General features: G+C 42.9%; 1 protein-coding gene across 1 annotated transcript; it reads left to right on the top strand.

Moving 5' to 3' along the window:
• Positions 1 to 515: 515 nt before the first annotated feature.
• On the top strand, positions 516 to 7040 carry SLC46A2 (solute carrier family 46 member 2). The gene is made up of 4 exons (XM_058824146.1): positions 516 to 1652; positions 3162 to 3245; positions 4895 to 5051; positions 6501 to 7040. The coding sequence occupies exons 1-4, from the start codon at positions 593 to 595 to the stop codon at positions 6556 to 6558; spliced, it is 1359 nt and encodes a 452-aa protein (XP_058680129.1). The 5' UTR covers positions 516 to 592; the 3' UTR covers positions 6559 to 7040.
• Positions 7041 to 20281: the final 13241 nt, after the last annotated feature.

The raw sequence follows: 20281 nt of genomic DNA on the forward strand, positions 1-20281 counted from the left end.
GTTGTAGAAAAAAAGAAAAATGAGCTGGCAGTAAAGGGGAATTCACAAATTATCTGATAAAAAGGCGCATAGCCATTCCTTGCCCCCACAACCACTCTGAGAGTCCTCTGACATATGAAGGACACCAAAAGAAGAAAAAAACCACCCAAAAAGTCAACAAACAAAAAACAAACCACCACCCCAAATTACAGCAATTACTTGATCAGGGCATTTTCACTTCCTATTTTGGGAGAGAGAAATTCCCCAGGTCATCTGACCTCTGTTGAAACTACACCAGGAAGAGGAGCAGCAGCAGTTGACAAGTGCAGGGCGTTCTCTGGCTGTACAAAAGCCTCCCATGGGTGAGCCAGAGCTCAGAGCAGCGCAGGGATGTGCAGGTGTGTGTACACATAGCAAGGTGAGCTGCGAGTATCCTGCCAGCCAGATCATCTCTTGCACAACTCTCCAGTCCTGCGCGGCCCGGCGGACCTTTCGCTGCTTGTTTCTAAACATGCCTCCAGAGCAGACCTTCTGAGGAGCTGTTTCCTCACATGCTGTTTCCTTAAACGCTGCTGAAAGCAGCTCTCTCCAAGAAGAGGTGGCAGCTAGCAGCATGGTGGGAATAATGGCAATGAGGACGTGGATTGAGCCGGTGGTCGCGGGTTCCCAGGTGGCCAGTGCCTTCTACGACACAGCACTGCTGCTGGTGGTGAAGAACTACTACAACCAGACCAACAGCACTGCTCCCACCCATGTCCTGGAAGATGCTCAGCAGAAGGCTGTATCTAATTTTTATATCATCTACAACCTAGTTCTGGGCCTGAGCCCACTGGTGTCAGCCTATGGCTTGTCCAAGCTGGGAGACAGGATACATCGCAAGATCCCCATCTGCTTCCCTCTTCTTGGTTATTTGGGCTCCAAAACTCTCCTGCTCCTCCTGATTCTGCTGGGCTGGCCAGTGGAGGTGATGTATGGGGCTGCTGCCTTAAATGGGCTGACAGGAGGCTTCACCACACTTTGGGCAGGCATCATGGCTCTGGGATCCCTGGGGTCCTCTGAAAGCAAGAGGTCTCTGCAGCTCATCATTATTGAACTGGTGTATGGCCTGGCTGGCTTTCTGGGAAGCATGGCATCTGGTTACCTCTTTGTTGGCTTCAGCAACCGCTACCGAGAAGGCACCGTGCTGGTGTGCTGCAGCATTGCTTGCTATGCCTTTTGTCTCCTCTACAGCATTTTTGTCCTCACAGTCCCCAAACCAGCAGCTCCCTGCCCAGCCAAAGCCAAGAGTGCAGAGGAGGTGGGTGGTCAGCTACCAGAAGCAGTGGTAGCAGGGAGCTCCCAGCCTTCAGAGAGCAGCATCTTCACTCCAGTGTCACCCTCGAAGCTCATCATCATCCTACTGTTTGTGGCAGCAATCCTCTATGACCTGGCTGTGGTTGGTGCCATGAACGTACTCCCACTGTTCTTGCTCAGGGAACCTTTAAGTTGGAACGCTGTGGAGATTGGCCACGGCAATGCTGCTGGGTATGTGATCTTCATTACCAGTTTCCTAGGGGTGCTTGTGTTCTCCAGATACATGAGGGATATTACCATGATCATGATCGGAGTAGCTTCATTCAGTGCTGGCATCCTCATCATGGCCTTCGTGCAGTGGACGTTCCTGTTCTACATTGGTGAGTTGAACAGTCATGCACGTGAGCAAATACAGCTGAGAAATGGGTGTTTCAACGTCACTGGAAGGGCTTTTTGCTTTGCTTTGTGACAAATTTGCAAGCAGGGAGTTAGGCAGATCATCACAGGAACAATTTGCAAGAAAGCTTTCTTTTTACTCCTCTTTCCCCACATCTCCCTTAGTACTCTTAAGACTCAGCACACAATATCCTGAGGAGGCATACACTTCTGCCAAGGATTAGTTTAAGACTCATTGACTTGTAATTCATCAGTTGGCCACAGACCAGATCTGAGCAGTGTTCACACTCTGGGAGACTGGGAATTGTTGCTGACTCCCTGTACTAGTGGGACTGCACCCCTGCAGCAATAGGAAGCACTTGCTTCCTCTGAGGCAAGGCTTAAGGCTATAACAGACGCGAAATGGCAAAGGCTTCCTATTATGGGAACATCTTAAGGTGTAATTTATTTTTATCATATGAAGGCACTTACAGCTGATGGGAAACTTAATGAAATATTGGTGTTGTAAAATACCACAATAATGTAGTTTACAGGTCTCACACTGTTGGATAAATTACTAAGGGACAGGTAACAATAGATAGGGCAGCATCCCATGATAAAGGAAAGACAAGTTTACTTCTGGGAACTAACCTGTGATGAAAAACAAAATCCAAGCACTGCATGCATTGTGCCAGATCTATCTCACAGAGTATTATCTATTGCATGGCTTTAAGGTTTTGTTTCTCAAAATGAGAAAGACACTGGAGATAAACACTCTGAAGTACTTTTTCTGTCTGTCCCTACAGGGAACGGGGAATTGAAAATTAAACAAAGTTTTTCTAAAGGGAAAGATGGTAGGATATTCTATTTGTGTACTAAGCCAAACACTGAGTGAAAATTTTAAGAGATAATGTTTGTTTAGCCAATCAAGCTGGGGAAAAAATGAAGTAGAAAATAAAAAAGTTTGCTTAATAATTCAGCTCATTTTCATCCTGAAGGCCTGCTGCTATGCAGTGTGTTGGATGCTTATTCCCTGCATTGCAGAAACACCTTGGTACACTAGACATGGACCAAGTCTTCACTGAGGCTGGTTTTGCTGACAGGAAAGTAATTCCAACTCCCCACAGATTTTCACAGTAGAGACAGGCTAGAATACTGCAAGCCAGAAGCACTGAGATGCAAGACAGATGCAGTGTTATGAATGCACTGTTCCTCTCAAGGCTGTGTAGCACAGAGGGCTCTCTGCATGTTAAAACTTAAATCATCATCCTCATGGATCTCAAAGGAGAGAGAGGACCCCATCTATGCTGGGATGTCTGGCTGAGAACAAGAGACTGTGTCTAGTTTGGGCAAAGGACCTCTGATAATGGGAGCAATAGGTGGTTTTTTTTAGCAGAGAAAAGGTGAGACAAGGTGTCTGTCCAAGCCAGTGGCGTACAATCTTCAAAAGCAGTGGCTGTGCTGGATCACAAAGAGCAGATACTGGTGATAACTCAAAATTCATTGTATTACAGCACGGGCAGTGATGCTCTTTGCCCTCATCCCCTTACCAACCATCAGGTCCATGTTATCTAAGCATGTTGAAGGATCATCCTATGGTGAGTATTTTGGTTACCTCACCAACCAAAACCCCCTGAAATCCCTTTATTCAGCCTAGAGTACTAAGAGAAAAGCAAGTTATTGCTGCAATCTGTGCTTTGTGTAATAATACCAGAGGAAATGATACCACAAACAGGGAGGGAGAAGCAGAGAAACTTGCTGGACAAGATTCTCACATCCAATCTTCTTGTCCTTGGTTGCATCATGATTTATCAACAGAATTTTCAGCACATACTTTAAAACATTACAATCAGTGCATAGTTCAAAGGTAGGGAAAATAGCTGAGGTGCTTCTCAAAAACACAGTATTGCAGGGAGAACCAAGAAAAGCAGGACATTGAGTTGAAGCACTGTTATAGTCACACCATTTATATCTGGCTTCTTTTACTTCCAGCTTTGGGAAAGGATGGATTATTTTAATCTTTTTTTCAGTTATGCTCTCTAAACATTTCTTCAGGTGTTTGCAGTTTGTTCCTGTCGCACTTAATTTAACTACAAAGAATAACTTTTGCATAAAAATTGACCTTTCTTGGAATAGCGGCTGGAATTCTTTTCCATTAAATTACATATTAAAAATTAGGAAAATGTATTTTACAGCAGCGTATTGAGGCCTACCATTTTTACCTTACCCCAATGAGCTAGATTTAGACACAAGATACAGGACTGGCCATTCATTCAAACAGCACCACAGGCCCATAACTGCTTATGCCTCCTCCAAACAAGTTTCTTCTGCATCCTTCACATATCCTTCATATCCTTTTCCTTTCAGCCATATGAACACAACACTGCTCTGTCATCAGTTCATTCCTACTGCTTGTGCTCCCTCAACATCCACCATAGCAAAATCATCTCCCTGCCACAAACAGCACAGTTCACATCCCAAATTAATCACTATAAATCAAACATTTTTAATCTCCACCTTGAGCCATATGGGCTGCACATGACAATGGCGTCAGTCCAGACCAAGAGTAGGACCCTGCAGCAGAGCAGCACTTGCCTTCTGGTCGCAGTTTCATCTCCTGGTGCTGAGTGGCTGCAGAATGCTACAAGGGCAGCAAGCTCAGCACACACCCCTGACCTTGCCCCCAGTCTGCAAGTCCCTGCCGGGCTGGGTTATTTCCCTTTCACCCATTCACCATGACAGAAACCCTTCAGTAAAGAGTGGTTTCAACTAGAATTCAGTTTCTGCCTTTCTTCCACATGAAATATCATACAAATCACACACACATCCCCATTTCAGGCATTATTGTAATTTCAACCCTGTGAACCACTTTTCTGGCCTAGGCCAGAAGCAGACCCTAACTAAAATGTCTCCTGTCCTGAAGATGTCAGCTCTAGACTATTTTTCTACCTCTAGGAAAAGGAGCACTTATTGAGCAGTTTATTGCTGCTGTTACAAGTAGCTACCTTTATATGTAGACTTTTTAGGCAGACAGTTTTCCAGTTGAATCTTTTGTCCAGTTGAATCTTTTGTCTGACACCTAAAAGGAAAAATTATTTAATTGTTGTCTAGAACAGAAGCAGATACAAGCTCATGCCATCTGGTATTAGTGGAGCAATGACTACACAATTGTGATCCTGGATTTGTCAGAGAGATACCACAGCTGGTTTGTTAATCTCCAGCAACAAACTATGTTCTTGTCTTACAGGTAAGGTGTTTGTCCTGCTGCAGCTGTCTTTAGTCACCACGGGAGTAGTGACATCTACAGTCTACAACAAGATCTATCAAAACACACTGGACTGGTACAGCAGCTTCTGCTTCATTTTGTCTTTTCTAGTCGGCTGCCTGAGTCTCCTCCCTTTAAGGTAAGAAATGGGAAAGATTTTGTTGAAAAAGACATGCTGTATTTTCTCTGTACTTCCTGATTCTAGGTCTAAAATTTATAAAGCAGATAGGAAATAATTTTAAAAAGAAAACAACACCCCACACCAATTGAATTTTTAAAAAAAGGGAAAAAACCAAACTTGCAGAAATGAGTTGACAAATATCAAAGAGATTCAAAAAATGAAAGTTGCAATGTCTAGCCAGTGCTTTTTTAAATCTTATTTTTGTTTAATGTAACATGAATTGCTGTAGGAAGAGTATCTGGCAGTTTAACAGATAATCCCAGGAGACAAAGCACTCACACAAATGTAATTGTTTGGTACTGTGAAAATAGTAGTAAGTGGAATGAAGGAATGACCCTACACAAAGTAAATTGTTTTTTAAAAATTCCATTATATGTTACTTATCCATTGAGAAAAGAATAATTTCAGTCTTCCTCAAATGTTTCAAAGAGACACTATTACCACAGTGAAGGAAAAGGTTACTTTTCTGGTCCATTGAATTTGCCCAACTGTACCACTATGGAGTGACTGCTGTGAAATACAATTTCAGGAACAACTTTTAAGCACAAAACCAGTTTAATTTGAAGAGAGAAAGCTGAAACAACCCCTCCACCTACTTTTACAGAATTTTTGAAGGATCTCCCTCCAAGTCTCACTTTGTCCCTTAGAGTCTCCCCAAGACTCTCCAGCTTGTTGCTTTACCAAAAATGGCAAGATTCTTTCTGTATGAAGTGAACTGTGATAATGTCAGTATTTAATCCACTTAAGAAGAATATCTTCATTCAGATGTAAGGCATGTACTGGACAGGCTAATGCTTGACTCTAGGCAAAATTCTTGCCTAGCTCTGCTGTAGTTTAAACAAAATAGGGTAGTACAAAGTCTAAAAGCACAATGTATACTGACTTCAGCTGCACCACCTAGACAGGAAGCAGAGCCTGTAAGGAAAGCTCCTCCACCACCACCTCTGTTTCATCCAGAGCACCAAAGGCTTTCTGGGGTTGTGAATGCATCTGACAATCAGTGACTTCAGGACTACTAGTGTGAGGAAGGCTACTTCTACTCATCATTCCCCTGGCTCTGCTTTCCTTCTCAGATCTTCCAGACACTAAAGACTTGTTTCTGATATGCAACCCTCTCTCTAAGAGGGGTCACTGCTAGCTACTCAAATGCTTTTTAATACAGGTTCCAAATAGAAGCACCATTACCAGTACAAACACGGGTTATTAAAGTGAGGGATGACACATGGTGCCAATGTCGCTGAATGCACACAAGAGAGGCTGGCAGACCATTGAGAGGAATGCCATTAGCACGCAGCCAGCTCCAGATACCCCAGCAAAGTTTAAGATATAGATGTGGACAGAGCAAACTAAGTTTGAGAAGGTAGTTTGCTAATTCTTATTATCTGCATTTTTTATTGTTCTTTACAGCTTTGTGGCCATCAAACAAAGGTCAACCACTGGCTCCCTTGAGATTCTGACTGAGTAACAGAAGCATCTTCTGGTTGTTGTCATTAGTCCCTACCAACACAATAGGGTACAGAGCATTTGTATTTCCACTTCACAGCATGCCACAACCTCTCAGCCACTAAGCCACTCGCCCAAGAAGAGATGTTTGCCTTGTTATTTCTGCAGCACACCCCCCATCCTGTAGAGTATGTGCATTAGCTATTGCACACCAGCAGTCCTCAGAGCATTCTGCTCTTTGCTATGCTGGTCAGCAATACCAAAGAGGCACAAGGATATAGGCTAGAAATGAAAGTGGCATTTCCAGACACATCGTTCAGAGTGGAAGCAGAAAGCAGAGGATTGGTTTTCCATTAGTTCCTTCTTGTTTGTTCATTCAGAAATCTCAGAGCAGTTCTGTGACTCTGGCTGCAAGCCACATGCCACATGCACAGGTCCATCCACAGGACACACCAGCTTGCCACCTCCGGCAGATGTTACCAGCCCAGCAAATAATGTTATGTACAAGACCATTAAATAGAGAAATAACACCATAAAAATATGTAAGATTAACAGAACTTTACAATAAAACAATAAACACCCCTGAACAGATGTTCATGTCCCTGATTTCTGGGAGAATGTCACACTGGACAGTGCTTCAACAGAGCTCACGCAAGGACTAAGACTCAAGAGCTAATGCTGGTGTTTCAAATCACACCACCACAATGTGCTACTCTTGTCACAGGTAAAGAACAGCTAAGTGAAGCACACAGCTCCTACAGGATTTATGGAATTGTAGGGACACTAATACCATGTAATAGTTACTGTGTTACCAAAGCTTTTATCTGGGTTGGAAAGGAACCTCATACAATACAGCAGCTAGCATGAGATGATGTCACATAAATCCAAATATTAGTCAAAAGTGTGGCATGTCTCACAAGGATGTGTCTGCTTACATGCTAATTGACTTGAGGCTTCCAAGGTCCTGGACTAAGTAAAGGGAAGTTAAAAGCCCTTAAATAACTGAAATAATCTGGAGGCAAATCAGGCAGCTTCAGTTTGAGTCAGGGGTATGGCAACCAGAAGTTGGTTCATCATTACACAATCCCTGCCTCTGAGGAAGTTGCTGTCACCCTGTCCCCCCCTATCCATTCCTCCCTCCAATCTTTCCTCAGCTCCTTCACTTTCAGTACCAGAAGTTGTCGACGGAAGGAGACCCAGACATCAATTTGATCATCACAGGCCCAATTTTATTGATCAGTACGGCGGGTTAAATACAGTTCATAATGAGCTTCATACATATTGCAAAAGTGGAGCTCAGGATTGGTCAGTTACATATCAGCACCTACGCCTACTTCTGCATTCCTATGGTTCTACTTTTGATACTTTTCACATATTCTCAGGATATATTCAGGACTAATCTCTACTCCCTTTCCTCATGTTGCAGCAAGGTCACTGCTGACCTTTCCTTTTAGCTTGCTGACTTCTGACTTTTCTTCTTCAGCTTAACCAGCGGCATTATTTCAGCGTGGCCTTTCTCAGCTAACCAATTATTAATAATACTCTCCACATTTCCCCCGTTTTCTTCTTGCGCAAGGAGATTAGTTTGCCATGTCTTTGCTATTGTACGGCTGACCATGTTTTGAATACAGTTAAAGATACAAGGCAAAATAAGCAAAAACAGTAAGATTACACCCAGCAGGCCTATAGCATAGATCACAAGGTTCCTCAGCCACGGTCCAAGTCCTAAGCCTTTAAGCCACTCGTCAATTCCTAAACCGTCTTCTTCCTTAAGTTTGTGAAGTCCCTGTTGCAATTCTTTTATCTTAGTGTGAATGGACACCGAACGATCAGACAGATTCATGCAACACATTCCCTCAAACTCTTCACATCCATGCCCTTGTGCTAAGAGCAAAAAATCTACAGCAGTTCTATTCTGCAAAACAGCATGGTTAACACTTTGCACATCTGCAGTTAACATGTCTAGAATTTGTGATGTCTTGTTCAGCTCATCCCTTGCCCAGCATCCTAATTGTTTTGCTAAACTCATAGCTTTATTGGCAGATCCTCCTGGCAAGATAGTTGAAACCACCACCTGTTTGAATGTGCCCCAAAACCGTGGATCTCCTATCTTGCTGCAGTCTAAGTCATGTATGCTACGTTTTTTCCTGTTTGAATTTTGACTCAGCTGCATTAGCAAGGACACATTAGGGTGAAACAGTGACAATTTTCCCAAAAAACAGGGTCCACCCTGTGGTTTAGCTGGTATACCATTCCACGCCCTGTCTCCACAAATCAAAAATATTCCTGTGGGTAATTTCATTGGTGCTGTGATATTTGTGCTGTTACATTGACTGTAATGCTGTGGAGAGAATTCACTCACATTCAGGGATGAATCTAGGGTGGCCCATGTTTCTTTAGGTTGGTTTAAATTCTGAGCACCCGAAAGTCTGAAGCTAAACCATCCACCAGCTGTAGTGTTAGATACGCTGGCATTTGTACTTCCAAAAAGATCCAATTCCTCAGGAGGAGAATGCAAAGAGGTGTTAAGTGATTGAATTAGTAAGCATTGATGATAGCCATCACTCTGACCTCTAGTATACCCTTGTTGCAATGGCAATGTGATGTTTGACATGTTAGACATACATAAGGTTTGGTTGTTTATCAAATGACAAAATTCTCCAGGAGACCACACCGGAAGTCCCACCAGGCATGTTCGAAATGGGTTAGTGACTCCTCCAAAACTAAGACAAAGTGATGATTGGTTAGTTTGATTAGCAAGTGTCACCCATAAATTTTCCCTTGGTTGACTAAAGTGTGTTATTCCTACTGCTTCACTTGCTACAGCATTGAGCAGTATAACAAGAACAAACCTCATTTTTCTTTTTGCTTGCTTTGCTTCTCCCTTTCTTCCTTCTGCTTGTTTTGTTTTTCCTTTCTTCGTTGTCTTTTCCCTGGTTTGCTAGATTGTCTATTGTAAGGCTGAGTCAATTTTTGAATATACTGATCTAATTCTAAATCAGCATCCTTGCTCACAGGTATAGCATGAGGTAAGTTTGAAGGCAAATCAGCTTTACAGCGAGCTGCTATGATGCGTGAGGCTTTAGTAATTTCAAATATTCTAAGGTTTTCCTGCAACTTCCACCTAAGACATGCTATAATCACTTGTTCTGCACTCTCAAAGAGCTGTAATCCTGTCCGTCCTGGCAGGCCAGTACTTTGTTCAAGAGCTCTAACCCAGAAAAAATTTCGAATCCACCTTCCAGAACAAGGGTTACACCATAAATAATCTACTGACCTCTGTGAATACCAATAAACCTGATTACAATCTGCACAATGCAAAGCTACCCATGCATAGCATTTATCTTTATCCTTTTTGCAAACATAACAAGGAAGTGAATGTAAGTAAGGACCAGTATAAAAGTCTGGTTCTTCAACCCAAAGCAACCAATTCAATGGTGGTGATCGCAAAGCCTCTTCAGCTTTTTTACTATATGAGGCTAACAGCTCAAGGTCCTTCTTTAACACAAGGCGTATCTTATTTCGTAATCGTAGTTCTTGTTCGTTATCCTCCTCAACAACTATATCCTCCTGAGGGTCCCACAACTGTAAAAGTGTTCTAATCATAGAAAATTAATTAGCAATCACTGATACCCTTATTCAAATGAGACCGTTCCCTTTTTGCCTTCTTTTTCTTATCTGTCTTTAATCTTGCTGCTCCTGATTTCACTGGTCCTGCCACTTGCAAACTCAATTTTTGCAACTTGTCAATGCAGCAATCTAATGCTCTATCAGGATCCCCTTGGAAGGGTCCTACAATTGAATGCTGTGTTAAAGGCACTAATTTCCTACACCTTATAGAAACTATACGTGATTTACTTTGAACCTTAATTCTATTCACAATACATTGTACCTCCCATCGATAATAAGCAAGAATTTTCTGTTCAGGAGACTCATAAAGATTTAAAGCTATATATGCATTTTGCCCTGTTTGTCTCCTTAATTCATCTTGCCAGCTTTTGCCCCACGTGTGCTCGTGTTCACAAGTGTGACACCACAAATCCCACAATAATGATTGTTCTATCCAAAAAGTTCTTTCACAACCCCCACAACGTAGAGCTATCCAGGCAGCACAATGTGGATTGTGACAGTCAAGACAATGTAATTTCGCTGGATTTGTTAAGCGAAAAGTTGATAATGAGTCAATAAAACCAATCAGCTCCTGGGCTGTCCGATAGTGACGTGTCAGTGCTCTGTCCACCGCTTCCGAGTACCCCTTCAATTGTAAGAGTAGTGGTTGTAGGACTAGAAGCAGTTTCTTCCCCAGTCGCTCCCTGTCCTCCTCCATGAGGCGATCCACCAGAGGCTGCATCAAAAACAGGTTTAGTCCACTTAGCAGGCACCCACAAAGGCCCTGTAGGTGAGGACACACAAAGATACCCCTGACCCCAATATAATACTTTTGCAGGTTTTTCCCATAGTCCTGTACTCGGGTTCTTATACTTAACCCAGACCTCTGTTTCCTTAGTATTTTCCTGACCTGACCTCGGATGATGTTTCATTGCAGGGGGGGTATCGTCTTCCCCAAAAATGCATAAATGGTTAATCACATACAAAACCTTAGCCAAACATGCTTGTGGATCTGCCAAATCTTGATGTTTTTCAATATACTGCTTAAGGGTACCGTTTGCTCTTTCCACTATTGCCTGTCCAGTAGGAGAGTGTGGAATACCTGTCACGTGCTTAACAGACCACTGATTCAAAAATTTCTGAACCCTAGCACTTACATAAGCTGGACCATTATCGGTTTTAATACTCTTTGGAACTCCCATAACAGCGAAACAACTTAACAGGTGTCTGATAACATGTATAGCTTTCTCTCCTGCTTGAGCCGTAGCCCATATGTAATGACTATATGTATCTATAGTGACGGTGCACATGCTTGACTTTACCAAATCTGGCTATGTGTGTAACATCCATTTGCCATTTCTCATTTATTTCTATACCTCGAGGATTAACCCCGATGCCTAGACCTATCCCACCATTATGATAACTACATGTTGGACATGCTCTGACAATGGCCTTGGCTTCTGACAAACTCAGCTCAAAGTGTTTTGCTAAACCCCTTGCATTTTGATGATATCTACTATGTGCTTCTCTGGCCAATGTGAGCTTGTCAATAGGACAAGAATTATCAATGGGTAGAGTAACCAATTTATCTGCACGTTCATTCCCTTCTCCTAAACCTTCAGACCACTTATGACTCCTAATATGAATCACAGAATATGCTGCATTTCTTTCTCGTAAAGCCTTCCTTAACTGTATCAGTAACTCATACAATCGTTTATTATTCACTTCCTTAATTGCTGCTTCCTCTATTCGTTTGGCTACTCCTGCAACATACATAGAGTCTGTGACCACATTTAAAGGCTCCTGTAAGTTGGACACCGCCCATACTCCTGCTAGCAATTCCAAAGTTTGTAAGCTATCTGCAGGGTCTGCTGTGAGGAGTTGATGCTTCCATTGTCCTTTTTCTTGCCAGGTAACAGCAGCACGCCTTGATTTCTTTCCTGCATCCGTAAAAGCTGTAATAGCTCCTTCTATGGGGCGTTCTTCTCTCAAAGGTCGAGTGATCCAGTTCCATTCTGTCATCCATTGCAAAACTCTAGGCACTAATTTACTAGTCTCTACTTTAGCAAGTGACATCAATAATGCTTCTTGTAAATTCTTTGAATTAATCAAGTACCAGTCCAAGGTTTCTTTTTCCATAGGCAATCTAATAGTAGCAGGTTCTCTACCATCCACTTCAAGAATTCTGAGACGCCCCTTTTTGATTAATGCAGCCAATTGTTCAATTTTTGAAGATAGTGTTTTCTTATGCTGCAGTGGTGGTGATAACCATTCCAACACCCGTATCTCCCCCGTTTTCTTTTGCAACTGAGAGAGAGCACCAAGCAAGTGGCAAGGGCTATTCCAGATAGTAAGGTCAATGGGGTGGTCGAGTTGTCGACGAGACACATACCCTTGCTGTACACAGTTACTAATTTGCTGCAAGGCAAGATGATGCTCCTTTGTCAGGTGTACAGGAGTAGTAGGGTCCATGCCTTTTAACAAAGGCCGTAGGGTTTCTAATAAATGATTTGGTATTCCCACAATAGGCTTCAGCCACTGTAAGTCTCCCAGCAACTTCTGTGCATCATGTAGAGTTTTAATGTCCAATTGTAATTCCAATTTTTGTGGTATTACTATTTGATCTATCAGAGTCCATCCCAAATATTTCCAGGGCTTTGTAGTCTGAATTTTCTCTGCAGCAATAACAAGTGAATATGCAAGGGCTTGTGGATAAACGTAGGTGTCCCTTTTGTATATTGTTCCTGTACCAATTCATAGGCATGCATAAGACTCTCCCCTTTTAATGGCCATTGCTTAACCACCATCGGTGTATCCTTTTCCAGGTGAGTGGAATGGGGAAAGTCCAAGCAATGGCAATTACCCCAAAGGGTGCTGATTAGTCAACACCACTCCCAATTGTGTTAAAATGTCCATTCCAATTAAGCAAGAAACTGTAGGAGGCAGTTGAACAATTGAAAACACAGCAGATACTTGTTGATTCTCAATACACACAAAGACGGCGATCTGCTTGCCAATGTAAATCCTCCCACTCCTGTGAGCATGTTTGATGAAGGAAATAGAGGCCAATGTTGTGGCCATGCTTCTGGAGAAATGATGCTGGTATCTGCTCCTGTATCCAATAATCCATAAAGGGTTATGCTTTGATGCCCATAAGTAATTTCAACCTTTTGCTTTGGTCTATTTTGTAAATCCACAGTTAAAAGTGTAACACCAGTAGAACCTTGTCCAGTAAATGATTGTATTCCTGATGTCATTTGTGACAGTGGTACCAATTGTGCAATGCGTTGTCCCTTTGTAATTTTAATCGGAGGATAAAGGGTGTAAGCCATGATTTGTATTTCCCCTGTAAAATCTGCATTGATAACACCAGGCAAAACAAATAATCCCAACATAGTTATAGAGGAACGTCCCAGCAATAATGCTCCACATGTTTGTCCATTTAATATAAGAGGGCCCTTTACTCCAGTGGGTATCCTCTCAGGCCGGTTCGTCATTAGTGTGACGTCTACTGCTGCTGTTAAGTCCAAGCCGAGGCTCCCTGTTGTTGCGGGTTGCAGACAGGAGGTAGCAACGATGTCACGGCAGCAGCTGGTGTCTCCAATGTCAGGCGGCAACTTGTGTCTGTCCCTCATTGCCGCATCGGTAACACTTGATGAACGGTCTCGAGCCTCCTTACGTGACTGCCAGTGAGCCTCTTCGGAGAGGAGCAAGAGCAGCTAACACCTGATTTTGAGTAGACTATGCTTTTGCAACCCTAATCCTAATTCCTTTAAGGCTTCTGCTATAAATGCCTGTGAAGCTGTTGGCATTAATGCCATTCACTCTAATGCTTCCTCAGTAGCCCAATTTGCCCCTAAAGTAACTAACACTCTTTGGGTTGCTGGATTGCTATTTTGCAAGGCACACTACTTCAATAGCGCCCTGCAACACCAGCCCAATCTATAGCAGTAGCTGTTCTATCGATAAAATTTCCAAATGATTCTTCTCTACCTTGTTTAATGCCCATATAAACCGGTAACCCTCCTGGCTCTTTAACCATGTCTATTGCAGCACTCACTAACCACATAGACTCCCTAAGTTTATCTTCTCCCGATATCATCTGTGCCTCTGTACGTAAAAATGCCTCTAAGCCCATCAGCTCCTTTACTGTTACTCCATGTAATGGGTCATGTGCATTAAACAATAACTGCTGATGCTGAGTAAATATCAACCGAACTATTCCTCTTAAATCATTAGGACATAAAACCTGAGTATTAAAAAGATAATCTAACATTTGCCTAACAGGTTCACTTTTTACTCCAAACTGACTAACCGTAGAACGTAGCTGAGTTAACAGCTTCCAAACTAAGGGAGTATATTCTGCTATATTATGCGTAAGGTTCCCCTGTGCATCATACTGTGGTGTGTATGTTACCGGACATGCAAGACTAGAAGCTATTTCCACCGCTTCACCATCCCCCATTTGCATTACTTCTTTCGCCAAAGCAGCCCAAGCTTCCCTCCTCTGTTTAGCCATCTCCCCCCATGGATCACGGTGTGCCCCTGGGATGGGATCTGGCTCTTTAAGGGTGCTATGCTGCTGGCGCTTCAGTGCAGACACCGAGGTTTCGCACGGGGAAGGCAGTGAAGCAGAGGCTGGCTCGCGCGGGGGAAGCAGGGGCCCCCCCGCTGGAGCTGACAGTGAAACCGGAGCCGGCTCGAGCGGAGCCGGCCTGCGGGGGGCAATCAGCCCCCCCGCTGGAGCCGGCTCGGGCGGGGGAATGGCCCCCCCCCCGCCGAAGCTGTAACCGGAGCCGGCTCGCTGAGGGGAAGCGGCGGAGGCAAGGCTGGCGGCGGAGGCGAAGCTGGCTTGCTCCCACCCCCACCATCCGACCCGCCTGAAGCTGGTGGCGGAGGCAAAGCTGGTTTGCTCTTACCCCCACCATCCGACTCGCCCTCCCCCTCTGACAGGAAAGGTGCAGACGGTTCCACTGCGCCTATAGGAAAATCCTCCACACCACTTTGCTGGGGACTCTTAGGCATAAGTACCTTAGTTACAGAAGGTGCCAGGGGATCATCCTCACGACCATACCCTATATTCCTCTTATGAGCTTCTGTTGCCCTTTCTGCTGCCTTTCTCTCAGAGACCTGCTGAAGTAACGTGTTATACACCACCCGCCATAACTTCGCGAATTTCTTTGCTGACTTATCATCGTCTAACACTGTATCCCACAATATTTCCCCAAACTTCTTCCACTCTGCTAGCTCATGAACTGTATGAGGGTTAGAAAAGATACCCTTAGCATGGCCATAAGCTAATAACCCTGGTAACTCCTTTTTTAAATCTATCCCTTTTATCTCTCGCCACTCTAAATATGGGGCGAATAAATCATATGCCGCTTGCCTATCCATACCTATTAATCAGCGCGCACTGTTGCAGCTCTCCAGGCTCCGGCGGACACGTATTGGCTTAAGTCACCGTTGTGAACCTTAAGGGTGCTTCAAATTCCGGCACCGTCCCGGCTGCAAGGACCCAAACCCAACTTCCTCGACCATTGCGTAATCCCTTTTTCTTTTAATCCGAGAAAAAGGGCAGAGATTCGGTTATGCCCGCATTCTCCACCATTTGTCGACGGAAGGAGACCCAGACATCAATTTGATCATCACAGGCCCAATTTTATTGATCAGTACGGCGGGTTAAATACAGTTCATAATGAGCTTCATACATATTGCAAAAGTGGAGCTCAGGATTGGTCAGTTACATATCAGCACCTACGCCTACTTCTGCATTCCTATGGTTCTACTTTTGATACTTTTCACATATTCTCAGGATATATTCAGGACTAATCTCTACTCCCTTTCCTCATGTTGCAGCAAGGTCACTGCTGACCTTTCCTTTTAGCTTGCTGACTTCTGACTTTTCTCCTTCAGCTTAACCAGCGGCATTATTTCAGCGTGGCCTTTCTCAGCTCCTACAGGATTTATGGAATTGTAGGGACACTAATACCATGTAATAGTTACTGTGTTACCAAAGCTTTTATCTGGGTTGGAAAGGAACCTCATACAATACAGCAGCTAGCATGAGATGATGTCACATAAATCCAAATATTAGTCAAAAGTGTGGCATGTCTCACAAGGATGTGTCTGCTTACATGCTAATTGACTTGAGGCTTCCAAGGTCCTGGACTAAGTAAAGGGAAGTTAAAAGCCCTTAAATAACTGAAATAATCTGGAGGCAAATCAGGCAGCTTCAGTTTGAGTCAGGGGTATGGCAACCAGAAGTTGGTTCATCATTACACAATCCCTGCCTCTGAGGAAGTTGCTGTCACCCTGTCCCCCCCTATCCATTCCTCCCTCCAATCTTTCCTCAGCTCCTTCACTTTCCGTACCAGAAGTAATGCAACAACAGGTCAGATGATTTCTATTTAGATCAACCATGAAAGATTTTAGGGGAAGGGTATTTCTGCAGTAAGATAGTGAGCTGCTTAACAAAATAAGCACATGCATCATTTCACCAGGGAAGACCACAAAAAATGAAACTTTATTCTAAGTAAAGGAGTCATCTTTTAATACATTTATTGGTCCATTCCATTAAATTAATTGAGGTAAACAAATGGTGCATTTAAAAAAAATTACACAGTAATACAGAATTACAAACAGTTTTACCTCAAAGCATTTTTCTCCATCAATACTATCTCCATAGTAAACAATGCACAAAGTATATTTAAAGAGATATATGAAAGGGTATAGAAACATGCCAGCACCAGAAGGCAAGACATTTCCTAGCCTGCGAGTCTGAACAAGAGCATAGTTGCCAGATTTGACCAAGTACAGGAAACAAAAGCCTCCTTCCCATTTTTACATTGTTTACTAGCTAATTCACACAGAGACAAGTATTTTCACAGCTTTCATTTTGTATTTTAATGGTATGAACAGTGACTCTAGTTCTGGTGAGTGGGTTTAGAGTGAAAGCAGAAGAGTCTGGACAAGGAACCAGCACCAAACCAGTCAGTTTGGTCCCCATCACTGACACCTTCCACACAGTGTGTGAAGCTCACAGCCAGCTTGCCTTCACAACTCTCCAGACCTTAGGGAGGGACAGAGGGATACAGGCACAGAGAAGCGAGAGCAAGGACGGTGCTTCTTTATTTTTGTGTTCTGTACAAAAGCCCTTTGGCTCTTATTGTAAGACTGGCCCTCAGCAACTTGTCTCTTTGTGCAGTGGGAATGTTGCACTGGCCACAACGCTGCAGCTTGATCTGAAGGTATGGATACACATCCCAGCACCAGGTTAAGGTAATGGTTTAGCTTCAAAGCACAGAATACCAAGATCTTCAAAGTAGTCTAGGACAGTGACTAGCCTTGTCTTAGCATGCCATTTACATAAGGGTGATCTACTTGCGCCTCTTTGGAAAGCTCATTATTTTCTGCAAATTTATTGTTCTTTAGGCATGCAACCTTAAAACCTGTCCAGTTCATTACTAAGTACTTCTACAAGTCAGATACTTCAGCAGGACTTTCAAGTGCTAAGCAGAGAAATAAGCACTGCTATTTTTGTTTGTAAATTGGTTCAACAGCACTCCCAAAAAGTTTTAAATGCCACATTCAGTTTGCCAGAAGGCAAGTTTATTCCTGTGATCCCCAGTTTTACTTCACAAGAGGAAAACAAAAATCCAACAAGTAGTAGCAACTTGCCTGTCTTTTAAAAAAAAGTCCTGATTTTCCCTATGTGTTGTTGTAGTAAAAGTTTAATACACCCAAGGAAAGAATGTTCTACCTTCAGAATTTAAGATGACAGAACATCTAATGAGCTAATTTAGTCTATACAATTTTGTACAGTGATAATCAGGACAAGGATTTTCAACAGTCTGCAACAATAATCGTAATGATATCCAGTTAAATTGTGCAAGTTTAACAAAAACATGGCTCCTGTTAAAGTAATGAACAGTCCCTACTATCTGGGATAGAATTATTTTGTACCCTTGCATCTGCAGCACTGACAGCTGAAGAAATGTTTCATGAACAGGCTATGCAGAGCCACTGCTTCAAGGCTACTGCACAGCGCCTTCACAGAACTGTCTCTGCCACTCCTGCTTTGTTTCTATCAGTTATTCCACTACGTTATACTCAGAATAAGTTTTAGTGCAGCAAAAATCCAAATAGAGCTCAGTGAAGAATCCATACTTTATTCTTTAATATAATTCACACCAAAACTGTGTCTTTAGGGCTACAGAAATTACCTTTTCATTTTTCAATGTATACCTGAAAAAGCCATGATGTTTTAACATCTATGTTTATTGCAAGATTTAGATCCTGATAAAGGTATACATGAACAATGCATGGTTCATTACTGAGCATAGAAATGAGCTCAGTGCCTGCTTTATTGTGCTGGTGCCTCTTAACAGAAGAAACAAACACCACAGAAACTATACAGAAGTAACTGGGCAGCAGTGAATTATGCATCCCCTGCGAGGGCCTAGCCCCAGTTACACATTATGAGGAAAACTGGGCTGATTTAAGGACTGCTGAAAGAACCACATTTTAAACAGGCTCATAAAAAGGGCACCAACTACTTTTGCTGTCATTTTGGTGCACATGCAGAGAGTCATCTTCAGTGACTTAACATTCAACAAGTGACTCAAAGATGAAGCTGCTGCACTATTCCTGCTTCCCTTTACCAACATCTCCTGTTTCTCCCAGGGAAGTGTAGACCATCCAAAGTAAAGACTTTCATTCTACAAGAACTACAGGATTACATATCAAGAGTTTCACTGTCAGTTCAGGACTCAGCTCCCTTCTAACAGCAGTTATGTGATACAAGTGTCACCCTGCATCTTACAGGAATTTCCTGCAACTTTTGTATTTTTCCTGACTGGCATGGTTGCCCCAAACATCACAATCAGGATCCTCCCCACACCTCACCCACAGCCTCTCCCTCAGTCACCTTGTGATTTACAACAGCTCTTCATAAGAACAGACCACTCCACAGTCCGTAGGCACTGAGACCCACCTATGTACACCCTTATTACACTGCAGCAAACCCTCTTGCAGAGGATTCTTCCTTTGAATGCCAAGTTTTACTGCCTTTGTAAGAGCTTAAGAGGTTTCGGTCCAGATCACGTAAGGTAGCTCGATCTTCAGCAGCTCCAGCCTCAACAGTTACACGCTGATTTGAGCTTCACTCGGTACTCTCCACTGTCCATTATGCTTCTCTTGAACAGCTGTGATGTTAATTGCTGAACTCCCCAAAAGCAACACCCATTTCAGTTTGACATAAAGCAAAGCAGGAAGACCCCCTTAGTGTTGTAAGGCATCAGATGAAACCACCTGTAGGAAAGAAATCACCTTCTTTCTACTCATCTTGTGCTGTTTATTTTACTAAGATGGTGGGAAGACTGACTAAATATTAGTTCAAGGTATATTTTGCTTGAGTCCCAGTGATGTTGTAGAGTCAATAACAAAATTCCATTTATTCCACGTTCTTTTTGAACTAAGTCAAAAAGCATGTTGATGTTTCTTCGTGGAAAATGGGGAAGACTGTAATCCTGAAGGACAGACTGTTGGATAGTATGCAAGTGCTTATTCTAGATTGCTTCAAGATGATGCCCTTAAGTACTTCCCCAGAACAAGGGGAGTCTGTGATTCTGAACCTAACAGTAACTTAAACCAGAGTTCTCATTTACACCAAAAAGTGCATATTGACAAACTGATCTTAAAGAAGAAACATAGTTTGTTTAGTATCACAGAGTTGACAATAAGGCTGAGCCAAAAAGAAAAATTTCTTAAAATGTCTAATATTTTACTTTTTCATGCAGAGAGCACCATCTCATTAGCCTGACAACTACCACAGTGCTGCAATAACTCATCTTGAGAGTTCCATAAAGCCACCAGGCTGAGAAGGGTGGCTGCATGTTCAGTTGGTGTTTATGAAGGAAAAAATTCCAAATCAAACTAGTACCTGGTGGGTACCTTACAGGAGAGCAGAGAAGTTGCACAAAATCAATCACTGCTCACATTCTTTGCAAGAACGTTGCCAGAGAACAAGTAATCACTCTAATTTAGAAAGTAAGCACAGTGTTATTTATTGCCCTAAATCCCAGTATTACACTCATATGAGTCCCAACCCCCCTCACTAGGATTGTTAAATCACAGCA

Source organism: Ammospiza caudacuta, chromosome Z (assembly GCF_027887145.1).
Source record: "Ammospiza caudacuta isolate bAmmCau1 chromosome Z, bAmmCau1.pri, whole genome shotgun sequence".
Classification (NCBI taxonomy): domain Eukaryota; kingdom Metazoa; phylum Chordata; class Aves; order Passeriformes; family Passerellidae; genus Ammospiza; species Ammospiza caudacuta.

Coding starts and splice junctions, on each gene's coding strand:
- SLC46A2 (XM_058824146.1), top strand. CDS start 593: ATGGTGGGAATAATGGCAATGAGGACGTGGATTGAGCCGGTGGTCGCG. Junction 1,653..3,161: donor GACGTTCCTGTTCTACATTG/GTGAGTTGAACA, acceptor ATTGTATTACAG/CACGGGCAGTGATGCTCTTT. Junction 3,246..4,894: donor TGTTGAAGGATCATCCTATG/GTGAGTATTTTG, acceptor CTTGTCTTACAG/GTAAGGTGTTTGTCCTGCTG.